At 35.3% G+C, this 26,076-nt stretch overlaps 1 protein-coding gene across 1 annotated transcript; it reads left to right on the forward strand.

Annotated features, from left to right (window-relative positions):
• Positions 1 to 1,850: 1,850 nt before the first annotated feature.
• LOC145669289 (actin, cytoplasmic-like) lies at positions 1,851 to 25,322 on the forward strand. The gene is made up of 5 exons (XM_081737605.1): positions 1,851 to 1,982; positions 10,195 to 10,324; positions 12,112 to 12,351; positions 15,472 to 15,610; positions 24,687 to 25,322. The coding sequence occupies exons 2-5, from the start codon at positions 10,199 to 10,201 to the stop codon at positions 25,313 to 25,315; spliced, it is 1,134 nt and encodes a 377-aa protein (XP_081593731.1). The 5' UTR covers positions 1,851 to 1,982; positions 10,195 to 10,198; the 3' UTR covers positions 25,316 to 25,322.
• The last annotated feature ends 754 nt before the right edge of the window (positions 25,323 to 26,076 follow it).

Genomic DNA, 26,076 nt, shown 5'->3' on the forward strand with positions numbered 1-26,076 from the left:
ATAGTTTTAACAATTTAGGTCATACGTAATGATATCAAAATCCATATTTACAATGTTAATGAATGCAGTGTTTCAAGTTTGGGAGCTACTTCTGCACACTAAGACACACAAAGTGTTAATATGAATAACTAATTTTAGTATTTTCACTATTTTCTCTTTTTTTATGGTTTTTAGATTGTGTGGTTGTGACTATCATTTAACGTTAAACCAATGTGCTTTTCCCTGTCTGTATATGACAATTCCGTGCAAGTTAACTTGACTTTTCAATAACGTCAGCCAGTGACTGACTGTTATAATAAATTAAACTTAGTCACTTCCATAAGACATAGGTTATTTATGCAGCAAAACCTTACTATGTACTATTGTTGCTCAATTATTTCTGTTAAAACTAGCATGAGTTCAAATCTTCTTGGAAGGAAAAAAATAAATGTGACATCCACAAAAATCAAACGACGGACTTCCGGGACCATATCTCTCATCATGTAACATAATATTATAGGACATTCAGTAAGTTCAAGAAGAAAAATGAAAATGAAATGAAATCTTTGAGTTTTACGTCCTACGGTTATGCCGGTTAGGCTAAAGGAGACGGTGATTATGAGAGATGAGTGAAATGGTGGAATGAAGAAAGTGGGAGGAAACGGAAGAACCCCGAGAAAACCCACGAGCACGGTGTTTGTCCACCACAAAGTTCACTTGGCGGGGGCTGCGATCGAACCCGGTACCCCAAGCACCAGAGGTGAACGCTCTACCACTGAGCCACCGCGCCCCCCCTTAAGTTCAAGAAGATATGGTGAAATGGTAATGTAAGTGATAGTGATAGGGCAATCGATCTTTGTCGAAGTCAGGAGGACAAACGCAAGATTAAGTCTACTAATTAATATGATGCTGCTAAACGAGGAGTATTGCTGAGATAGTTGTACATACAGTTGGTATATATATATATATATATATATATATATATATATATTGGAGACCACATGTTCTCATTGTCATTTGACTTCATTAGAAACATATCAGTGTCATATTCAATTTTTGTTTTTTAATACAAATTAATAAGGTCTTTTGGATAACAAATATCAAAATAAATAAAAACTATAGATAGATAGATAGATAGATAGATAGATAGATAGATAGATAGATAGATAGATAGATAGATAGATAGATAGATAGATAGATAGATAGATAGATAGATATTATGAAGGAAATTGTTACAAGAGTACTAAGTGTATTTATTTCCGCGTAATTACCTAAAACATATTCCAATCTCAAGTGGTATATAGTAAAAGAAGTAATAGAATATGATGTTGATTATGGGTGGTGTTGGTGAAAACCACTTTATAAGAAGGTAGTTTTCTCTTAGAAGGTTAGAAACAAACTAAGAAGTGAAAACGTTGTACCTCTCCTGAAAACTTTGTATCAGATTGAATATAACACTTAAGAGCACACAGCAATATCAATAGTCTCATTCATCATACATTCTTTCTTAATCAAATTCGGGCATCAAAACCTCATCTCTACTAATACTTTTCTCACATCCCAGCGCATGATATCATTAGTTAAGTCCTAGAGGGAAAATATAAATATGCTATGTTTCTATTTATTTTGCACTTTTGCTTTCAAAAACACGACATATCGTTAATTGCTTGAAATGAACAGTAAACGATAACGGTCACATTTTTTTAAAGATTGATAGGCCACTGAATAATGACAAACAAAACGAGATATAAACAGAGAACGGTAGATAAAGACAAAGAAATATGATATATCAATCAAGATAAAGAGTTTCATTACTATTAGAAAGAAATGACAAAAAAAAAAAGAATCTAATTGTACAAGTAATAATGACGCTTGCAATCAATGCATTTATCTACTATAAAGATTCTGCAATCTTTTATCAAATAAACATTCCACTTCGAAATATGAATTTATGAAGATCGACTTCGAGGATTCGACATCTGCAATTAGGAACATCCATAAAGGTAATATTTTATTATATTATATAGAATATTTAAGAAGAATATACAGGGTGTTACAAAAATATGTCACCATATTTTGGAAACAGATTCCTCACATCAAAATAAGAAAAAGTTCATATAGACCTGTGCTCAAAAATGGATACTTTCGGAGTTATAGGGTGCCGAAAACGTGAAACAAGTGACATTTAAAAATTCATTAGTGCAGTCAAATTACCAAGAAGTATGGAACGAATTAGTAACAAGCTGAAAATTGGTACAGATGTTGGCAACGATGTTCTAAACAACATACTAAAAGTCCCCTGATATCCCACGTGACCTTCGCCACCATATTGGAAAATGGCCGCCGGAAGTGCGAAATGAACAATACCCAGATAAACATAGCAATATCTTCACTAAAGAGATAAATTTAGTGTTGTTTTATAGAACATGGATAACACAATATGTTTTATAGAGAAACATTTTTTTTTCATAAAACGCATACTTTTAGAAATATTTAGCTCTAAATTCTAAAATTCCGAAATTTACCGTCAAATTGATTTACAATTTTATTGAACTTAGGAAGTAATTATTAACAAGTTAAAATTTGACATAGATGTTGGTAAAATTTATTTAAATAACATACTAAAATCCCACAACTTTTTCGTTCGCCATATTGGAAAGTGTCCAAATGTCCGAAGTAATTGAATGGTAATCGTTTGTTAAGTAAAATGCCAAATCTGGACTGTAAATTTGAGAAACTGTCAACGCAGTCGGCCAGAAGTCAATTGCGATTAATGCTGGTGGGAGAAGCAAAACATTATGAAGTGTTTAAGGTTGTCCTCTGCCATCTTGGTGGCCGCCATCTTGGAATCAACTTGTTTATTTTAAATACCAACATGGTCGTGTGACATGTTTAACAATATCCTCGTTCTAAGAGAAACCCAACGGTAATATTATTTTTCCAAAACCTGCAACAGTTTTGAAGTTATGAATAGATTTCGGTTACGTTATGTGAGAAATGCTGTGAAATGTGCTGTGTGAAGTTTCGAATTAAAGGATAAAAATAAAGTAAAAACAAGCTTAGTGACATCTCACATATATTCTTTAATATCCAGGAAAGGAGAGAGCTAACACACATAAAACAATTACAACCACATGGCATGTTCAGTATGCCACCGTTCTGTTCTACGCATATCCTTAACCGTGAGACCAGTGCTTGTGCACTCTGCGAAACATAGTTGGTGATATTTGTTCACAGGTCATAATGATTCTCCTTTCCAAGTAGTCAATGCCATTAATTTTACACTGGTATACAGTAGCTTTAAAGTGCTTACAAAGACAGAAATCCAACTGAGTTAGGTCGGGGAATCTTGCTGGCAATTCAACTGGTTCATGCCGACCTATCCACTAACTGGCAAAGTGTTCATTGATCCATCGATTATGTTTCTACCATAATGCGTCCGTGCCTCATCTTGTTGCCAATATTGATGAAGTCATTCTTCCTCGTTCAACAAAAGTGGCATAAGGGTATTTTCAAGCATATCTCCATATTGTGCAGCATCCAAGGTCCCATTAGTGAAAATAGGTCCAATATTTCCCATCAATGAAAACAGACCCGATAAATTTTTACCCCATATTTTACACCACACCATTACATTAACTTACACCTTGCATCTTTGATGCATCTATCTAATTAAGATTTGTATTAGCCCAGTACTGAACATTTTGCCCAGTACCGAGAAATCTTACGGTAAATATTTTTTAAAAAACCTGGATCGGTTTTGAAGTCGTGAATAGATTTAGGGTAGATTGTGTTATCATTTAGACTTAAATTTTGTTATGTGGGGAGCATTGTATAGACGGGAACAGACTGTCTCTTTACTTTTTTCTTGTAGGTAGGACAGTATATTAACTAGTGAGGCAAGAATCGAAATTATCCTTTTGGCTGGAGGAAACAGTTCAGCAATAATAATAGCCGTCTTCAAAGAAGACATCCTAATCGCGAGCAGTGCTGTACGAAAACTAATCCGCAAATTCAGTGCAACCGGATATGATGATTTACCTCAATCAGGATGACCACGAAATGCAACTGACCCAGACATATCAGCAGCTGTGTTGGATGTATTGGTGAAAAGTCCTACGAAGAGTGTGCAACGTCTGTCAGGTGATCGTAATGTTAGAGTCAAAAGTGTTCAAAGAATATTAAAAAGGGAAAAGTGACACCCTTAAAAATTACAGATGAATCAAAACTCTCAGAGGATGGTTCTGATAGACCAGTAGATTTTTGTGAGTAAGCGTTCGCCCAGATAGCTCGTGACCCAGTCTTTCCTCACAACATTGTTTTTAGTGATGAGACAAATTTCAATGTAACAGGTGAGGTTAACAACCAAAATGTCCGGTACTGGGCTAATGCAAATTTTAATTAGATAGATTCATCAAAGATGCAAGGTGCAGCTAAGGCAATGGTGTGGAGTGGAATATGGGGCAAATAACTTATTGGACATATTTTCATTGATGGGACCTTGGATGCTGCACAATATGGAGATATGCTTGAAAACAGTCTTATGCCACGTTTGATGAAAGAGGAAGGGAAATTTCATTGATATTGGCAACAAGATGGGGCACCGCGGCATTATGGCCGTAATGTAAAGGATGACTGAATTAACATTTTTCCGGTTGCTTGATAAGTCGGCATGAACCAGTTGAGTGACCAGCAAGATCGCCCGACCTAACTGAGTTGGATTTCTATCTTTGAGGGCACTTTAAAGCTATTGTCTACAAGTGTAAAATTAATGACATTGGCTAGCTGAAAAGGAGAATCATTATTGCCTGTGAACAAATATCACCAACTATGCTTCGCAGAGTGCACAAACATTGGTCTCACGGTTAAGGATATGAATAGAACAGAACGGTGGCATACTGAGCATGTCATGTGATTGTATTTGTCTTTTGTGTGATAGCTCTCTTCTTTCCTGGTTATTAAAGAATACATAATGTGAGATGTTACTAAGCTTGCTTTTTACTTTATTTATATCCTTTAATACGAAACTTCACACAGCACATTTCACAGCATTTCTCACATAACATATCCTAAATCTATTCATAACATCAAAACTGTTGAAGGGTTTGGAAAAATAACCTTACCGTTGAGTTTCTCTTTGAACGAGAATGTTGTTTAATATGTCACACGACCATGTTGGTATTTAAAATAAACAGGTTGATTCCAAGATGATGGACGACAACCTTAAACACTTCATAATGTTTCGCCCCTCCCACCAGCATTAATCGCAATTGAATTCTGGTGACTGCATTGACAGTTTCTCTAACATTTAACCCAGTCTAAGTTTTGTATTCTATTTAACAAAATAACTTTCCATTACTTCGGACATTTGGACATTCTCCAATATGGCGAATGAAGAAGTTGTAAGATTTTAGTATGTCATTTAAATAAATTTTACCAACATGTATGTCAAATTTTAACTTTTTAATAATTACTTCCTAAGTTTAATAAAATTGTAAATCAGTTTGATGGTAAATTTCGGAATTTTAGAATTTAGAGCTAAATATTTCTAAAAGTATGCGTTTTATGAAAAATTGTTTCGCTATAAAAATATTGTGTTCCGTATGTTCTATAAAACAGCACTAAGTTTATAGATTTATGTTCAACCATAGCGAAAATATTGCTATTTCTATCTGGGTATTGTTGATTGGGCACTTCTGGCTTCCATTTTCCAATATGGCGGCGAAGGTCACGTGGAATATCAGGGAACTTTTAGTATGTTGTTTAGAACGACATTCCCAACATCTGTACCAATTTTCAGCTTGTTACTAATTTGCTCCTTTCTTCATTAAAATTTGAGCTTCATTTACTGCACTAATAGCCGCACTACTATGGGATCTATCGTAGTCTGGTCAAGACATTACTGAGGAACTTGTATTTAAACTATCCAAATATTCATGTTTAAGAATGGTTTAGTACCTACACATCAATTTTTAGAGAAATAGGTGGAGAGTGATCAAGTACTCCGAAACAGCCTCCCTAAAAATTATTGTGCAAATATAGGAAATTCTGAAAAATGAATATATTTTATTCGTATTTTGATATGAGTAATCCCTTCTCAAAATATTATGACAAATTTTTGTAAAATCCTGTTTATAAGACTTTGCTTATCACTTAGAAAATTGGTGGATGTTGATGGAATAACATGGATAACAACACAATTTTTCGCTACATGCAGAGAGATGAAAATTTGCGTAATGTATTAATTGTTTACACATGTATAAATGTACATTAGGTACACGTAAGTTTTCTTTGCTTAGTTTATAGCTATAAAATTGTTATTTTTTACCTATATGACTTCTCTCAAGAGCCGCCACCGACTTACATTAATTTTAAATTCAACTCTGTTAGTAGAATCAGTTTCTCTGTGAAGAAAATAAAGAAGTGTTTCATTACGAAGAGGGGACAAGACATACATCCAGTAAGATTGATTTACTTATTTTATTTCACGATCATTACAAACTGCTGGTTTCATAAATAAAATGCCCAAGTTTGAGATTACTAGGAGCCAAGGCAGTAGTCGAGGGTATATGGCAGTATATGCAGTACGCCCCCTTCTTGTTTTACGTTTAATCTTATCCTTCTGTTATAACCAGAATATATAGATGTACTACTTCCAGTTCTAGTATTGAAATCGAATATTTTGTAGTTCTACGGTAGTTTCGCACTCTGAAACGAAACTCACTTGTAATTCATTCAGCTGCATGTAATCAACCTCCTTCTGATTGCCGAGGTAAGGGACGTTATACCTAATATTTTAATACAGTTTAATATCATGCTTCAAACTATCGTACTTCTTGTAAATAAATAACTATGCTATAATATATATAACTTGTTGAGGGAGGGGAAGACTTCAGAGTAGAGATGCAAGGGCTCGGAAAAAAACCGGCTTTTTTGGAAAAAAAAACTCGGTTTTTTCTGCTTCGCTTTTTTGCTTGGGAAATTTTGGGCTTTTTTCAAAATTCTGCTTTAAATTCATTAAGTAGATTTTGTTTCGCTTCTCTATAACACAAAAAGTCATTTAAGTAGTGGTTGATGTCGATAATAATATAAAACCTCGAAAATAAACCATGAATTTCGAAAAGATATTTCAAACAATTTTACTTCTCAACATATTTACATTATGAATTGCAAAGGTTTAACCAATGTATATAATAAGATTTTTTAACCTCCTATAAACAAAAATAAGCAGGGTTGGCAAGAACCATGGTTGTTTTTTAAAATGCCAAAAAACCCGTTGTTTAGTGGGAGTTTAAACTAGGTTTTTTTGGTTTAAATCAGGTTTATTGGATTTAGGTATTTTTGCTTTATGTATTTATATTATATATTGACAGAAATAAGTTTGTTTCGTCTTGGTGTTATTATGCGACAACGGGGTTATGCTGGAAGAGGTCACATAAGCTTAAAGAAGTCCGGCCAGTAAATTTCTTAAATTGGGCAACTCCCGCCCTAGCCATCAGGAAAATCCCGTCATTATTCTAAATGTAAAACAATAACGGAAAAATCCTGTTATTGCTTTGCATATAAAATTTAAAGGTCAACGTATCATAATCAGTACGCTAAAACTGAGGTATTAAATTACAAATTTAGTACGTACATATCATTGAAAGTCCAATCCAAGCTAATGTTGAAAGCTACGTAGGCAATCGATAAATTTGGCCAATTTTTATCAATATATTTAAGCAACCTTGTCTTCTATATAAAACAGCCATTCAGGCATGCAGAAATATACAATTTGGTTTCGTTTCGTATGTTCAGGCTTAACATACTTATGTAATGCCTAGGTTATCAAGGAGAAGACTTTCACTTAAAGTGACATCCGAACCGCTACTTTGTTTACGCATGAAAGAAGGGTAGTGGTTCGACTGAGAATTGAACACGGGACACCTTGATTAAAAGGTGAAAAGGAAATAAAACTAATGCATATGGTTTGATATGTGGAAACGTCAGTATGAAGTTCATACGATTCGCATTTATCGTTCTTCTTTTTTTTAGTTTAAACCAGTTGTTTATTTTTTTAAAAAAAAAAAGAATAAACAGCTGATGTAAAATAGCCAAACCTAAAAGTAAATACTTCTTTTAAAAAATACACCAATAACTAGCAAAATTCTATGTAGTATTTTTACTTCAAAATATACGATACCCTCTTTTTGGAACAAAATAAAATTAAAATAAAACATAAGAGAAATACTTAGATTTATATGACACACTTAAAGGCTGCATATCTAGAGCTTTTGGTTCTGTATATTCTTGAAATTCTACAGTTTTATATAACTACCATCACGGTTTACTCAGTCAAGTTCTCTGAATTTTTAACACGAGGGATTCAACATATAGAAGGTGTGAGGCAAGAACATGGTAACCCACAATTTTACTATTTTAAGAAATTAGAGATTTTCTGCTGCACAATCCATTTTGAAAGTTGGAAAGCTGATTTTTCACATAAGACTATACATGAAGGATTAAAAGAAGCGGTATGCGTTGCTATCTATCTGGTGATGCAAAACTCAGCAATTGATTTGTTGGTTACCATGTTCTTTGCTCACACCCTTCAATTCATTACGAAACTCTCCTCCCCCTTCCCCACCATCACAAAAAAAGGACTACGGAATACATCTAACTTAAGATAAATACAACTGCACAACAAACGTGACTGGATGGAGCTTTTGCGCTTCTATCGGGAAGTCCGGGATTCAACCCACCATTCGACCATTCTGACAAAGCTTTTCTTCATTCCATCTGTGAAATAGAAATAGTGCGTGTATTGTGAGTTGGCCGATTTCTTTGCTTATTGTTTTTAAATTGTTATTATTACAAATTACCAGCAATTACGGTTTTGCGAAGGTTAGGGGGCTGTCTTTCGGACTGAAGCCTGTTCCCCCAAATTACGGAATGTCTAAAACAAACGAAATAGCTGTTAGTTATGCCTTTACTCATAAACTTTAAGCTCCCGTCAAATAAAAATTACGAATGATTAGAAAAACTAAACATTAGTAAGAAAATCCTCTCTCAAAATACTTTTCTAAATCCACCACTGATTCTCAGTATAAAATGATCTCCAAGGTTGTATTCGGAAGATTATGGCTAAATATATAAACGAAACGAAATATTAATTATGCCTGTACTCATAAACTTCAAGCTCCTCACAAATAAAATTAGGACATTTTAGAAAACGAAACTATTAGAGAAAACCATCCCAAAGTACTTTTCTAAATCCACTACTGAATATTTATAGCCTATAAATTAGTATTCAAAGTTGTATCCGGAAAATTATTGCTAAATCGTTCCACAGCTACAGTGTAACAGAAATGTTGAAGTACGGTTTGACGGATATATTGAAAAACGTACACTTTGACGGATACATAGAAAAACTTAAATTCAACTTTTGTGCTAAAAGCTAGAGTACTAAGCTCATGGAAATGAAACACGGATGACAAGCTAAAATGATCTAGAGAAGAAAAAGATGTCGATAACTCAAAAGTTAAAATAAAGTTAAATAGCCTCTAAAATTACCCTCAAATACTACATTCTTCATGTTAGCTTTAATTCGTAAAACATGTGCTCCATTCATTTTGATGGTGAATTTCAGAGCGAAATATGGCATTCAGGTCATGGAATTCTTATCTAGTATAGAATATACTATAAGAAAGCTATTTAGATAGAAAAATCATGAAAATGAAAAAAAGCCAAAATTTCGAAAATTCTCGTTTTTTTTTCCCTAAAAAGCCGGCTTTTTATGTGAAAAAAACCATCGATTCAAAAAAGCCAGCTTTTTTTCATCTCTACTTCAGAGTGATAGTTGAGATGGCCGAGTTCGTTTTGTCATCTTCTTCGAAGTTATCTTGAAAAAAATTTTGTCTATAATTGTTGAGCTGTATTTATTATCTTGGGTTCTAATAAACTTTATTCTATTGTGTCTACTCGATCTTTTGATAGAGTTTGCTTGATGGAGTCCTGAAGTCTTTAAGTGTTTTTCCTTGTTGAAATGTAAATCTCATTTATTATTATTTTCTGGAAAACTACTTATGAGCCTTACATTCACCCACACAATCCTCTTCACTTTAGTGAGATTTATCAATCAATTATGTTTTTTTATGTTTCGACATTTTTTCACAATCAATTCCTATAACGTAAATTAAAGACAATGTAATTTAGTTAATTGCTTTTTTTTTTTAGCAAGATGGTCAATGGGGAAAAGGTGGCTGTAGTGATAGATCATGGCTCTCTTTTCTGCAGAGCTGGATTCGCTGGAGAAGATTCTCCCAGAGCAAAAATACCTACTGTTGTTGGAAGACCACTTGGAAAGGTAAAAGTATGCTTACTAAGATCACACAAGTGAGACTTGTAAGATTGAAATTCACTATGTTCAGGTGTATAAGTACGTACACATTATTCCACACGATAACTCGTGAACTTTCGAATTCTGTTTTATTGCACTAGATAGCTAGGGTGATTATCTGGGTCGGGTTTGATAATGGAGTCAATTCATTAATATATTCATTAGTAACAGTAGCTATACATGTGCCATTCATTCACAAATCTACGTGTCACGTGATCTCTTCATTGTCTTCAGTAGAGTTTCTTAACACTTATGCTCTGCATATTCCTCTCCACTATAAATGCAATTGCAATTGAGGGGTTAGTGCAACAGTGGTCTAACCCACATTTTTTAAAAATGGAGAAAAATCAAGTTAAAGTTAAATACATGTGCTTTTTGAACAATATACCTAAAGCAACCACAAGTGGTTGAATGTGTCATACATTGTACATATATGTATTGTAAAAAAAACATGTGTTTAAGTTTAACTTGATTTTTCTCCATTTTTAAAAATGAGGGCTAAACCAATGTTGCGCTCACCCCCTCAATTATTCTTACTTTCAATTCTAATGTTATTAGTGCTTTGAATGATTAAAATATCAGTACTACTTGTAACTACTTTATGTCTAATACTAATTTAGAAAATATGTTGAGCACTAAATGTGTTTCAACAATGAAAGAAACATACAAGTAGAAAGTGAGGTGTAGCTGAAGAGAAGAGATTAAATGAGGCTCCCAGCGGACAGAACCCTAATATGTTATGTGACATCGACACAGTGATGCCACCAGATGGTAGGTCAATGATTAATGCCGTTCCCACCAAATAGACGAAGCTCCTTCGTGGTTAAGCGGTTAGCGTACACGCCTTTGGCGTGGGAGACCCGGGTTCGATTTCCGGCGGGAGCTCATGTGGTTCGGACTCCACGTTAATCATTAGGTCCACCTCTCATATAGCCTCGCTGCTGAACGGGACGTTAAACTCAAAATCAACCCAACTCAACCAAATAGTCCATTTCAAATGCATTGGAACATTTATATTTTATATATATTCACTATGAGTTCAACTAGCCAAGTGAAATTACACCAGAGTAGAATGCCATTGGGAGTTCTTGGTTATTACTGTATTTTACCTTCAAGACGTATCTCGTTATTTTCTTGAGCAAGTAAGTATCTAATTGCATTACGATGACAAGAATGAAAACAATGTGATTCTACCAGGAATATAACCCTAAAAAGCACATACATTGGAACATTGTTTTCTTTATACTTAACTATTATATTTAAAGAATTTCCAGCTCGACTGGACTCAAGAATACAACAAAAAATGCGAGACAAGAAAAAGAGCAAAGAATAATTATGAATTTACACACACACACACACACACACATAAATATTATTCCTCAACAGTTTGATCCATTTCTGCTAAAATTTCATAATGAGTAAATAACTTTAATGAGTATAACAGACGAAGATGACAGTTGACTCGTACCTGTTGTTGTCGTTGAGAAATTGTTTAGAACAAAGTTAGATACAGAGTAAAATAGGTAATATAATTATATAAAAGTTCTGAGGACAGAACTAAGTTTGATCTTCTCATTCGTTAACATCAGATATACATTTCTTGTACCATTGTTTCAGCTTTGGAAATTTCAACTAATTGACCCAATAAGAAATAAAAGAAAAAAAGGATATAAACTTTAAGTTACGCATTCTATTACGTTAGATAAAATGAACTAATTAAGAGAATATAATTTAGAAATGTCGTTTCTTTGCAGGTAGCTTCAAAAAATCCTGATTTAAAAGAATACTTCATTGGTAATGAAGCTCAATTGAAGGCTGATATATTGAACTTAAGACACCCAATCCAAAATGGGATGGTAGATAACTGGGATGATATGGTGAACATTTGGGAACATATTTACAGCAAAATTTTGCGAACAGATCCCAAGGATCAGCCAGTTTTGCTTACTGAACCGCCCCTTGTTCCAAAGGTGAACAGCGAGAAGATGACACAGGTAATAGCATTTAACATTTGATGATCTTATCATGAAAGAGATTTTATACTAATAGAACATCAAGAAGAATTAGTATTATCTACAATTTCTTTTACGTTATTTTTTCATTTCTTTGATATTTAATGTCACATTTCTATATTAAAACTCTACGAGACAAACAGTGATTCGAGAGATCACGTCAGCATTACTCTTACTGAAATTTAAAGAAAAATGAAACACACATTAAAGGCGAAGACAGTAGCCATTTAACTACGATGGAAAGTTATTTGAATATAAAGAGCAGTGTAGTATTAGTTCAATAAAAACTAGTTTAGGCTATAAGTCATGAAGGGGTTTCAAAACAGCATAACACCTCGCGTATGTTACCAATATATATTTAAATGCTGGTATAAAATATATTACATATGGAAGATTTCTGTTATCTACATGCGGAAAATGATTCACCGTGATGTTGTTTACACGCATAAGCGCTTGCCACAATATTTGTCATTGCACTTCTCTAAGTTGCAATATTTATCGCTTGGACTTCCGTGTGGGTGTTCTCCTTGAGCTGCTGTATTGTTTCAGGTTTATTGACATATATCCATACTATGAAGTGGACCTAAAGGTAAAAATCTATGTCGTCAACTCCGACCATCAAGGTGGCAATGAATAGATGCATTTCGTGAAATGATCCAATGCCCAAAAATAGATTGCAGAAGTACGATTGTATTTTTCGATGTGTGCGCTGTGGCTCCATCTTGCTAGAACCAAACGTTTAGCATATTCTCCATTGCAGGGTGCAAAACTTCTTGAATCATCGCCCAATATCGTGCACCGGAGATGGCCACTACATTGTCCTTGTCATCTTCGAAAAAGATTCTCTGAGATGTAACACAACACCATACCGTACACTTCACAGGGTAAAATGGACGTTGATGGACAACCTGTTGATTCCTTATGGTACCTCAAAACCTACAATTTCGTTTGTTTACGTAGCCATTTAAATGAAAATGTGCTTCGTCACTCATAATCAAATTGTCAAAAATCTGCATTCTCAAGAACTAACTCCTGAATTCGTAGCAAATCTGAGGCTGTTCCATAATGTTTTCTGTAGTTGTTGCACCGGTTGCATCTTGCAGGGATACAGGAGCAAATCATGTTTTAAAATGTGGCGCAGTGTCATTTGACTCAATCTGGCGTGGCCAACTCCTCTTCGTGTGGAAACTTTTGATGCTTCTTTGACACTCCTCCGAACCCGTTCAATTGCTGCGTACGTTCTTGCCGAGTATGATCTCCCTGGGCCATGGCAAATCCGCTACCAAACCATACGCTCAGAAACGTCCAACTAAATGACGAGTCATTGACTAAGAATGTGCATCCCTGACACGTAACTGGTGGCAATACGCTCTTTGTGTTTAGATAATTGATCTTAGCTTTTCAAAATACAGTTCAATAATTTTTGTTCTCTCCGCAACTGTGAATTTTTCAATCTCGCACTTTCTGCTTGTCTACTGCAAGCAATCTGCACAATAAGAGGAAAATGGTGGTCAGAACATTTTTTGATACTTCTACTAGGGCGATCACAAGAAACATAAATATCAATCTTATTCTCATGGTAACAGTATGTGATACAATCCATTCGGGAATTATGGTTCACTCTGTATAGTTTACTGTTCTGGCTCACACTTGCTTAGTGTAAGGGTGCATGCTCTGAAAAAAGCAAGCTTCGATATGTTCCAGTAAGGATTCGGGTCTTCAATATGTTCCAGAGCTTGAATGAGTTAAAAAATTGAACACACGGTATTACATAAGGAAACCTTACGCGTGCGTAATCCACCTATCTTCATCATTCATCATCTCTTACTTTATCTTGTGTTATACATAAATATAATATGCATAAGAGAGCTTCTAGAATGTGGACAGGAAATGAAATTGTGAATATGCTTGCCTGTCTGTTCAGCAATAACTGTTGTAAAACTTATCCGAATTTAATTCAATTTGGCATGTGTTGGGGTGTCTCAAATATAAATATTGGTTAGAATTAAATGCTATAATGAATATTTAAAAGGCTTCTCGAAAGACAAGAATGATATAGTTTCTAAGAACTATTCACCATTCACATTTCTTTTTGGAAAAAATATATGAACAAAGGTTTTTTCAATTTTGGAAAAAATTGTGAACCGTTGCTAATAATGATATTGCCTGTAATGGAAATTTACTTACTTTACTTACTTATTTACATTTTAAGATCCTATCATTCTACTTCATAGTATTTGATATGATATCAGATTGTCTAAAAATATTGATGTTTCGGACATCAAAATTGAGAGTGATTTAAATATAACAGTATGGTTGATAATTTTTTGCCAATTTTAAACCACACCATAATCCCGTCGCAATGGAACTTATATGGTTTCTGGTCCAAAAAATTTGACACTTGGTTGTCTCAGGTCTTTAATGAAACTCACTTAACACCATTCAAGAAGTTCTCCAGAGACCAAAACACATGATGGTATAATGATGTCATGTGTCTTATTATATTGTTGGTGCATTAAAGCCTCTCGGTAAAGTTCTCTCAATTTCTAATGGGTTGTAAAAAATGTATGCGGCCTAGTATAAGATTGTCAGCGTGGGAAACGACACCCTTGCTGCTAACTAGTTCAGGACATTTTTTTAAAACTTCAAGGTGTACTCCCGCTACTAACTGTCAGCAATACAAATTCCAGTCTATCCACCTGAGGGGCGACGGCAACTAAAGATGCATGATATTTTCCTGATCACACCAAATGAACAGTATAACCTTCCTGGGCGTCAGCGGGGCTTTACATTATAGATATGATACGATATATATGAGGGACATTTTGATCGAACCAACGTGGTCACATAAGTCTTAATAGTAGTGCTTATTTCTTATTTTACATTAATTTTAGATAATAGCATGCATGTTCAAACTTTTAATTTTATGATATATCATAAAAATTAAAAGTTTGTAAGTAAACAATTTTAATAATTTATTTTACGTTTCAATTTCTCATATTGTATATCCGGATTACAAATTGTTTACAAAAAAGTTACATAATAATTTTACCTGGAAAGAATATAACTCTTTCTACTTCACTAATATAGACATTTTTTCAGGTCATGTTTGAAACATTCAATCCACCATCATTGTACGTAGCAATTCATCAAGTTCTTTTCTTGTATTCAACTGGGCATTTGACAGGTGTCGTTCATGATGTCGGAGAGAATGTATCATACACAGTTCCTGTCTATGACGGTATGTATATTGATTTATATATACATTATTTCTTATCAAGTCATCGAACAGTCGTACCTTGCCGAGCGAAAAAATTGACGAGTTTCCTAATAAGGCGTCGAGCCTTCATTTTCCTGGATCTCAACATGCATCAATTTTTGATTTCTCTTTCAAGGCGGCAACCAACGCTGGCAGCGTATTAGGACAATTCGGATGGGACAGAAAGAACAATCTAATTCATTCCACTTGTGTTTGATGTAATGGATCTGGAGGCTTAGAGCAAACCAGTTCAGTCGTTGTACAAAAATATTTCATTGTTATCATAATTAGAGCATTGGTCCATACTGTAAATTGCCATATTATTAGATACACTAAATTGTCAAAATGTTCAGAAAAATGAGCTAAACATTTTACAAGAGATAACAAAGAGCGAACCAAGCCCATGTCAGTTGAAAACACTTTACACCATAACACTACCACCACTGAATTTTTCCTGTGTTGGCACAATGCAGTCAGCTGCGAAGCGTTTGTTGATTTGGCATCACTCAAACTCTCCCATCTTCCTGGAAATATGTGAATCTTGATTCATCACTCCATAGCACAGTCTATCATTGCACTAGTGCCTATTTCATACAGGTGTCACACCATACCACTCAAATCGTTTGGTTTGTTTTACTGATGCATTCTAAGCATTCCTACAAATGCTCTCCCAGGAATCTGAGAGCATGAAACTCTGTTCTGACATTATGAAGTGAGAGGGATGAACAGCAACGTTCAGAACTCCGGATGACGAGCATGTGCAAGATGATGGCGATTTGAGGGTACCATCCTTTGTAGCACCATCCTGCTCCGATCTGTCGTAGTGCGGCGTTCGAACCGTTTCGCCAACTAAATGACATCTGCACCTGTCCACTTCGTTACTACGTTACCAACTGTTGGGTTTAGGTCAGCAATTTTGTAACGTAATATTGTATATTTTTTTCTTGTTACATTTATAGCCCACAGTTCGAATCACAAAAATTGGTAAATACGATTAAACACCTTAATGATTCTAACTTTTATTCTTCTTATTTTATGTATATTTATTCTCTTGCCATAGCAACAACAGACAAATACCTATCTTCTTTTCATCAACTCACATTACATGATTATTTATACAAAATCAACATATATTCTACATTTTTCTTCTTCTTCTTATCAACAAATTGTGTACTTTTAAGTGCCGTTGCCCAAAATAACTACAAGAAAATGGAAGTAATTTATAGATTAAATATACAATCTCGTAATTTGGCTGTGATTAACCATACAAATCAACCAAAGAAATGATGTCCAATGATAGTAGTATCTCTTCTCAATTCACTCAGTTCATGTCTATGTTTCATGCTGAGGAAAACTGGACTCATAGCAGGGCTCAGAGTTACTACCTAGCCTGCTCTCATTAGATGTAGTTTTTATCCTGTATAATGGGAGAGACAAATTCGAGACCCAAGCACGAAGTTTGATGGCTTGTTGGGAAGTAGTGTATTCGAAAATGTGGTACCACGCGTATTTTTAGAATAAGTGATTTTTGTTTCACAATGAGAAACTACAGTACACTTTCAAACTATGGAAATTCAATACTTTAACTTCAAGTAGTACATTTATAACTACTAGCTGCAATACATTGATAAAAATCGAAGATATAAAATGTTCCTCGGATGCTGAATCCATATCAAAAAGCAATTACTCGGAATGCCTTATTGTTCTCGTTTTATGCTGATAAAGGTTGAAACTGGAAATCGTTAATTTAAACCACTTCCAGAGTAAATAAATGGTTAAGGGAGGAGATGGAAACTACTCTTGGTAACCTAAATTGATTGCAGAAAAACTGCCTCTCGATCTCTTCTCGTTTTAAACTTATAGAAATCAATAATAAAATCTAAAGTATTAGTAAATTTCAACTAATTCCGGTTTAGGTAGAGTGTTGCGGGTTGTGATTATATGTACTCTTGATATTCTGAATCGGTTGCACAAAATTATTTGTCATTATATTTTATCTTTTTTTCTTCTATGGCGATAAATGTTGAAGCAGGAAATTTTTAATTTGAACCAATTCTGGATTCAGTAGAATGGTAAAGGTGGAGATAGACCTATTCTTGGGAACCTAAATCGATTGCCAAAAATACTGCATTTCGATATTTCTTACTGTTTTTGCTCCACGAAAATCAGCATTGAAACCGGACGTACTAGTACATTTCAAACACTTCCGGTTTTGTGAGAGTGTTATAGAACCTACCCTTAAAGAGCTGAATCAACTGCAAAAAACGCATCTTGATATCTCTCACCGTTTTTGTTCTACAGAAATTAGTGTTGAAAACGGAAGTAGTAGTAAATTTCAACCATTTCCAATTTCAGCAGAGTGTTGCAGGCTGTGATAGTATGGTCCTCCTGTACGTTCCCTTGAGACCCTCAATCGTTTGCAGAAAATCACTTGTCGCTATCTAGTACCAATTTTGTTCCATTGCGATATATGTTGAAAGCAAAAAAGGCTAATTTGAATCACTTTCGATTTGAATAGAGGGTGAATGAAGAAGATGGAACATATTGCTAGGACAATGAATCGATTACAGAAAACCACATCTCGATCACTTTTACCGTTCTTGCTCTGTGGAAACCAGTATTGAAACCAAAAGTAATATGCATTTGAACCATTTTTGGTAGAGCGTTCATGATAGTCATGGAACATTGCCTTGAGACAGTGAATCATTTGCAAAAGACCGCTTCTCGCTATCTTACCATTTTTGTTTTATGGTGATAAACATTGAAGCCGGAAATGGCTTATATGAACCACTTTCAGTTTCAATAGAGAGTTAATGGGGAATATGAAAACTATTCCTGAGATGCTGAATCGATTGCAAATAAATAAATAAATAAATAAATAAAGCGATATCTCTTATCGTTTTTGCTATGATACCTGTCAACAGTAGGACGGGCGGATAAAGCAATTCTTAAAAACTTCTGATACTTATGAATCTTGACTCCTTTTCAAGGAAATTGTGAAATGATGCTACTGGTTTTGAATATAGTCTATATACACTTTGTTTCGTATGTTCACCATTAATGCAAAACACCAACTTCAAGAAAAGAAACAGAAAGAAAAAGTAAACTTTACAACGAGGATAAACATCGATAGTGCTAGTCACACATTCTCCAACAGGAAGTCATTCGGTGAAAATAGAGGTATAACTCATGACCTTGTACTCTAGATACATCCTCCTTCCAACTACACTACTGTAATCTGAAGAAAGAAGTATGTTTTATTTATTTTATTATAATGAAAACAAATTAATGAAAGCAAACTTTTAATCATTGGTAACAGGTTTTTCTTCCAGGGAACCTTAACTAACTAACTAACTAACTCTATGGCCTATGGAACCCGGAGGTTCAATGCCGCGTTCACAAAAGCTCTCCACTGACTTCTATCCTTAGCTAACTGCATCCAGTTTCTACTTTGTATTCCTATCTCTGCGAGATCCATCTTAATATTATCCTCCCATCTGCGCCTAGGTCTTCCTAATGGTCGTTTTCCTATGGGTCTTCCAGTCAAGACTTTGAAAGCGTTTCTACTTTCTTCCATTCTAGCTACATGGCCTGCCCACCTAAGCCTCCTAGACTTGACGAGCCTAACAATGTTGGGTAAACCGTATAAACTATGTAGTTCCTCGTTATGAAGTTTCCGCCATTCCCCATTCTCGTTCCTCTTGGGTCCGAATATTCTTCTCAGGATCTTGTTCTCAAATACTTTCAGTCTATGTTCTTCCCTCAGAGTAAGTGACCATGTTTCGCAACCATACAGAACAACAGGCATGATTATCGTTTTATATATTTTAAGTTTCAAATTCTTCGACAGAATTCGCGACGACAAGAGATTTTGAATCGAATAGTAACACGAATTCCCTGCTTTTAGTCGGCATTTAATTTCTTCGTGAATATGATTTTCGTCTGTTAATATTGATCCTAAATATTTGAAAGTATCCACTTTATCAAAAGTATTATTTAATATTTTAACGCCTCCACAATTTGCAGTATTACGGTCCCGACGCACTTCCATGTATTTAGTTTTCTCTGCATTTACTTCTAAACCCATGTCCCTGCAAGCATTTAATAAGATCTCTGCATTTATTTCTACTGTTCTCCTATCATCCCCTATTAAATTTACATCATCAGCATATGCCATCACCTGATGAATGCCGTTCAACTCTAGGCCCTGGTTGCTATCTTTGATTTTCCTTATAGCGTATTCCAGCACAAAGTTAAATAATAATGGCGACAACGCATCTCCTTGTTTCAGGCCATTTTCGACGTGAAAGCTCGTGGACACAAATTTTCCTACCCGGACTTTACTTTGGGATTCACTTAAGCATAACTTAATTAATCCAATTAGCTTTCTCGGTATTCCAAGTTCTGTAAGAACGTTGTACAATGTTTCTCTCCTAACCGAATCGTAAGCCTTTCTAAAATCAATAAATAGTTGATGTACCGGCGTATTGTATTCCCACTTTTTTTCGAGTATTTGGCGAATGGTAAATATTTGGTCAATAGTTGATCGATTTCGTCTAATTCCGCACTGATAATCTCCAATAATTTCATCTGCGTATGGGGTCAGTCTTGCTAATAGAATATTTGAAAGGATTTTATAGGATGTTGACAGAAGAGAAATGCCTCGATAATTATTACAGTCAGTTTTGTCGCCTTTCTTGTGAATTGGAACAATGATTGATTCTTTCCATTCTTGTGGCAATTCTTCCTTGTTCCAGATAAGGAGAATGAGTTTGTGTATCTTGTTCCACAATTTTTCGCCTCCAGCTAAAATTAACTCAGCCGGAATTTCATCCACACCCGGAGATTTGTGTTTCTTTAATTTCTTTATAGCGGCTTCTACTTCTATTCGATTGGGTTCTGGAATATACGGTTCTGCGGTGTGTAACTCCTTTTCTCCACGCGCATTAGTTTTTGGCTGCGTGTTCAGCAAATCGTCAAAGAAATCTTTCCATCTATTTAAGAGGCTATCCGTATCGGTGAGAACTGTTCCGTCAGCTTTCTTTAATATATAAGCACGAGGTTGATAGCCTTTCTTAAATTCGTTAATCCCCTTATACATGTCCCGAATATTTTTATTTTTTACTATTATCTTCAAGTTCCTTAATTTTAGCTTTCAAAAAATCGCGTTTCTTTGTTCTAAAAGTTTTGGAAGTTTCCCGCCTGATATCTGCGAAATTTTGTGTAGTTATTTCATTCGGATTTTGTAGCCACCGTAATTTTGCCTGTTTTCTCTTCTCTGCTAGTTTAATGCATTCTTGGTCGAACCATGGTTTGTTTCTACGTATTTCCGCGTGTCCCAATTTTTCTACTGCTGAACTTTTAATGCTATCTCTAATTTCAATCCAAGTATCCTCAACACTAGTGCACTCCGAGTCTTCTAAAACCGAGAATCTATTCGAAACTTCAATCTGGTATTCCTTTCTTACATGGCTCGCTTCTAATTTCTTTAAATTAAATCTCTCCGTTTTCGGACATTGAATATTACCTTTATTGAACGATAACCTCTCCCGTATTATCGCTACTACCAGGTAGTGATCAGTGTCACAATCAGCCCCTCTAAACGACCGGACGTCAATTATGCTAGATTGCCTTCTTCTATCTACTAAAACGTGATCAATTTGATTATGTGTTCTTCCGTCTGGTGATATCCAAGTGTATTTATGAACGTCGCGATGTGGGAATTTTGTACTTTTTACGATTAGGTTTTTGGATGTTGCAAAGTTCACGAGTCTAACACCGTTGTCATTACTTTCCTTATGCAAACTTTCGTTCCCTATGATCGGTTTGAAAATATCCTCTCGTCCTACCTTCGCATTGAAATCCCCTAATAGAATCTTCATATGGTATCGCGGGAGTTGGTCAAATATCCGTTCCACTTCTTCGTAAAAACTATCTTTTATATCGTCACCCTTATCTTCAGCTGGAGCATGTACATTTAAAACAATAATATCACACCACCGTCCCTTGAGAGTAATAAAAGAAAGTCTGTCAGTAACAAATTCAACCCGTTTAATTGCTGGTCATATTCGTTTGTGAACGAAAAACCCTGTTCCTAACTGGTGATTTTTATTTCCTTCCCCGTAAAAGAACGTAAAATTTCCGGAATTCTCAGACCCATTTCCTTCCCATCTAACTTCCTGAATTCCTACTAGGTCCATCCTGTATTTCTCTAACTCACTCGTAACAGATTTTAACGCGCCTGCCCTATAAAGACTTCTAATATTCCATGTTCCAAATCTCATGTCCATTTTCTTTTGCCGAGGTCGTGCCAAGTTATCAGTCCTTGTCAGAGGCTTTTGTGAATGTTTCTGAACAAGTACCTTTTTTTACAGGATGAGGGTGTTAGCCTCACCCAAACCCCCAAGCTGGAGGGCCACTCCTAATCGTCTGTCCGCGACTGCTTATTCAGTATATTCGCAGCTAACCTCTATATCTAGAGGCCTTCTCCTCGATCCGCAACCTGAGGACGCGCCATGCCGTATGATCACATGTCACTTAAGTGTACGTTATTTAGTTACTATGTAATATCCCAGTGCAGTCTCCATATACTGGTCAAAAAATTAGGGGATCAGATGAAAGCTCATGTAAAACTTCTTAGGAATAATGTGATAACACTGTATCTGATCCAGCTCGGATTAAAATCGACTAGCATGAAGGCACAACGTGCAAACGAACCGTTTGAAACACCTGTGCACGTGATCGGTGACGTGGCGCTACCAGACGTCATTTTGTAGTGTGGCGCTGCCAACACATTCCAGCTCCAGGATACCCCTGTTCTCATTATGAATGTTTAGTGCAAGATAAATCCACGTAGTGAAATGGCGCGACAACGTGATTTGCCAGAATCGCTGACATGGTAAGCTCTCGGCAGGTTGGAAGCTGGTCAGTCACAGCGGGAGGTGTCAAATGCCATAGGAGTGGCACAAAGTTTGATTTCCCGATTGTGGAATCCATTTCAAAGAACTGGAAGTGTTCGAAGAAACACATGACACAGCCGTCCACGAGCAACTGCAGCCAGAGACGGTCATTATCTCTTGTTAACAGCCCATCGAAACCGGCGTCAGAATGCAACTCTACTCCAGCAAGCCTTCCGAACAGCAACAGGACGCACAATATCCACTCAAACGATCTGCAATCGCCTTCAAGACGGTGGTCTCTACGCTCGTAGGCCTATGGTATGTGTCCCATTAACTGCACGACACCCTGTTGAACGAAGAGTGTGGGCGGAGGAACATCGTGGGTGGGGATACAATGAATAGGGTAATGTTTTGTTCTCTGATGAGTCTCGATTCAGTATAAAGTCTGACAATCGCCGTGTTTTCATCTGAAGAGAGTGTGGTACACGACAAAATCCCATGTCTGTGCGAGAAAGATCCCAGTATCATGGTGGTGGACTGAAGGTGTGGACAGGAATCAGCATTGGGGGGCATACTGAGCTCCACATCATCCAGAATGGCTCTTTGATGGCTCTCAGGTATAGGGATGAGATCCTGCAACCTCTTGTTCTTCCTTATGCTGGTGCCATTGGTGATTCGTTACTTTTCATGGATGACAATGCTCGTTCTCATAGAGCTCGGTTAGTGGATATGATGCTGGAAGCTGAGGGTATCGCTCGGATGAATTAGCCAGCATGCTCTCCGGATCTCAATCCAATTGAGCATGTCTAGGATCACATATAACCTAGTTTACCAATGTGAGCAGTTCGAGAAGTGCACATATAACCGTCTTGTTTCATGAGTCATGTGAACAAGGTTTTCCGTGCCCAACACCAGTATGTGCCCCATTTTTCTAGTGTATCTTAAAGTATTCCTTCTTGTGTGATATATATGAGTCAAGCACAAGCTTATACATACACTATCTTAAGGACTTGTGTGATATTTCAGCTATCCCCTAATTTTTTGAGCAGTGTATTTTGAATTCCTCTTCCTCTTGAAATTTTCTGGAAGAAAACCTGATGATAACACTTAATAAAAATTTAATATTTCGAATAAAGACTAATGTAAATTTATCCAGTTGGATTCACAAAAATATATTTCACTTTCCTCTTTTCGTAACGATAGTTACTTGTTTTATATTTTATTTATTTATTTATATATTTATCAATACAACAGGCATTACTGCCCAATTATAATGTATACGTATGATACTTGAATACAAAATATTAAATTATAATGAAACTGATACTTGAATATAGGATATTAAGTAAATATAATACATTTTCCTTGAAAACTTTTTTTAAATACTCAATATAGCTTTTTGAACGACTTTTCAGAAAAATTAAATATATCTACATCTTTATAATTCTTATTGATTTTATCGTACACAGCACTAATTTTTCATGTAAGCAGGGGTAAAAGTGAGGGGGAATGCGAGGAGATGCCATCCCCCACCTCGAAAAAATATGTACGGCGTCCCCCTGAGTTCCTAAAAAATTACAATGGGCAAAGGTAGGCAGAGGGAACGGTGTGACGTCATGCCACTACTTACCGTCCCCCTACCTTTTCAGACCCACTTTTACCCCAGCACGTAAGTGGCATATACTGTGCATTCTACATCTTCCTTCTGTAGAGCAGGCCACTATTTCCCTTGCGTATTTCGAGGGATAGAACGTGGAACATTATTTTTGCAACTACATTTGTATAGTCTACTTTCTTGTGCAAAAGTCTGTGTAATAAAAGGTCCTTCAACGTCCGCCTTCGTTCAAGTGCCTAAAGTGTAAAGTTACCAAGTAAGTTACATACGATTCATATTTTGGGTAAACTCCTGTCTTTTTATATGTGAGAAAACGTAAGAATTTGCATTCTGCTTGATCTTTTACTACGTGTTTTCAATGAGTGAGGTATATTTAAGTTTGGATCTTACGTAAGAAAAGTAAAGTGTTTTCAAAGAGTTATAATGCGTAAATTCTTTGGTTGTTATCGTAAGAAGTTCAAGGTTTCTATATGCTTCCTTGGTTATATGCATTCCTATTATTTAATATAATTTTAACTCTAATCTGATACTTTTTCTTAAATAGGTTATGCAATACAAAAAGGAATTACTCGTCACGAGATTGGAGGACAAGATTTAACAAGTTTTCTTCTTCGTATGTTGAATGAACGCGGTTATCGCCTTTATGTAAGTACGGAAATAGAGATCGCTCGGAAAATGAAGAAACGATATTGTTATGTATCTCTCGACTATGAAAAAGAATTAGAAGACAGCTCGAAGTCCGACTCACTTGAAGAAACCTATGAACTTCCGGATGGCCGTGTTCTGAAGTTGAAAGAAGAAAGATTTAAATGTCCGGAAGCCTTGTTCCAACCACAATTTATAGAATCAGAAGCTGAAGGTATTCACACCGCTATCCACAAAAGTGTACAACAAACACATCCGGAAATTCACAATAATATATACAAAAGTGTTCATCTTTCTGGCGGGAGCACAGAGTTTCGAGGAATGGTGGACCGATTGAAAAAGGAACTCGAATCTTTAGTGACAACTAAAATTTCTGTTTCGCAGCCTGCTAAACAAGATGAGCGCGCCTGGATTGGTGGATCATTACTAGCAACTCTACCAACTTTTCAGACGATGTGGGTGACGCGACAAGATTATGAAGAGTATGGCCCGTCGATTGTTCACAAAAAGAGTGATCCTACATTATAAACAGTATTAAAACCATAAACGTTAAATTTTATATTTAATATTATAAATGTTCCTTTAATAAAATTTATGTTTTTCTTGTTGACTTATTAAAGTTTACTTCTGTGTAATATATTTATATTATATTTTGTGTTTATCAGTAACTGTATTCTAGCCCTCGACTTCTTTATTCCTGATTTCCTTAGTCAAATCAAAATACGTCAATTGATAATGTGAAGCAGCTAATCACGAAAATGTAATGTTGTCAATTTTAAACTTTGTGTAAGTTTTCAAGAGAGACATCAAAAGAGTTCTGTTTCGTATTAGTATATATATAATGCGGAAGTAATGTATATACGTAATCCGCTTCTGGTGCTAGAAAGTATATTATTCATTGCGCACTACACAATGCGTTCTAGCTATACAGAAAAAAATAAATTATATATTAATGGATTTCAAAAAAGCACTGAAAATGCAAGAACAAGAGCCAAAACAAAGGAAAATAATTGAAAATAACTAAAAGCCAGAAAATAATTAATTTATTCTAATAAGATAAGAACTTACTTAATATAATTTATTATAAAGCAATGACTCCAAGAACCTACCAAATTAAATACCTATAGTATATTGTATCTAACTATCTAGGTATATATAATATATAATATTTATTAAATTGTATGAATATTAATTATAAAAAATATTTTAAAATCTGTGCCAACCCAAAAAATAATACCCAATATAACATTCTACTTTTAATAATAACTTTAAAAAGCATTAATTTTTAT

The sequence above is a fragment of the Thermobia domestica genome, chromosome 13 (assembly GCF_964235325.1).
Source record: "Thermobia domestica chromosome 13, izTheDome1.hap1.1, whole genome shotgun sequence".
Taxonomy (NCBI): domain Eukaryota; kingdom Metazoa; phylum Arthropoda; class Insecta; order Zygentoma; family Lepismatidae; genus Thermobia; species Thermobia domestica.

Coding starts and splice junctions, on each gene's coding strand:
- LOC145669289 (XM_081737605.1), top strand. CDS start 10,199: ATGGTCAATGGGGAAAAGGTGGCTGTAGTGATAGATCATGGCTCTCTT. Junction 10,325..12,111: donor TTGGAAGACCACTTGGAAAG/GTAAAAGTATGC, acceptor GTTTCTTTGCAG/GTAGCTTCAAAAAATCCTGA. Junction 12,352..15,471: donor ACAGCGAGAAGATGACACAG/GTAATAGCATTT, acceptor ACATTTTTTCAG/GTCATGTTTGAAACATTCAA.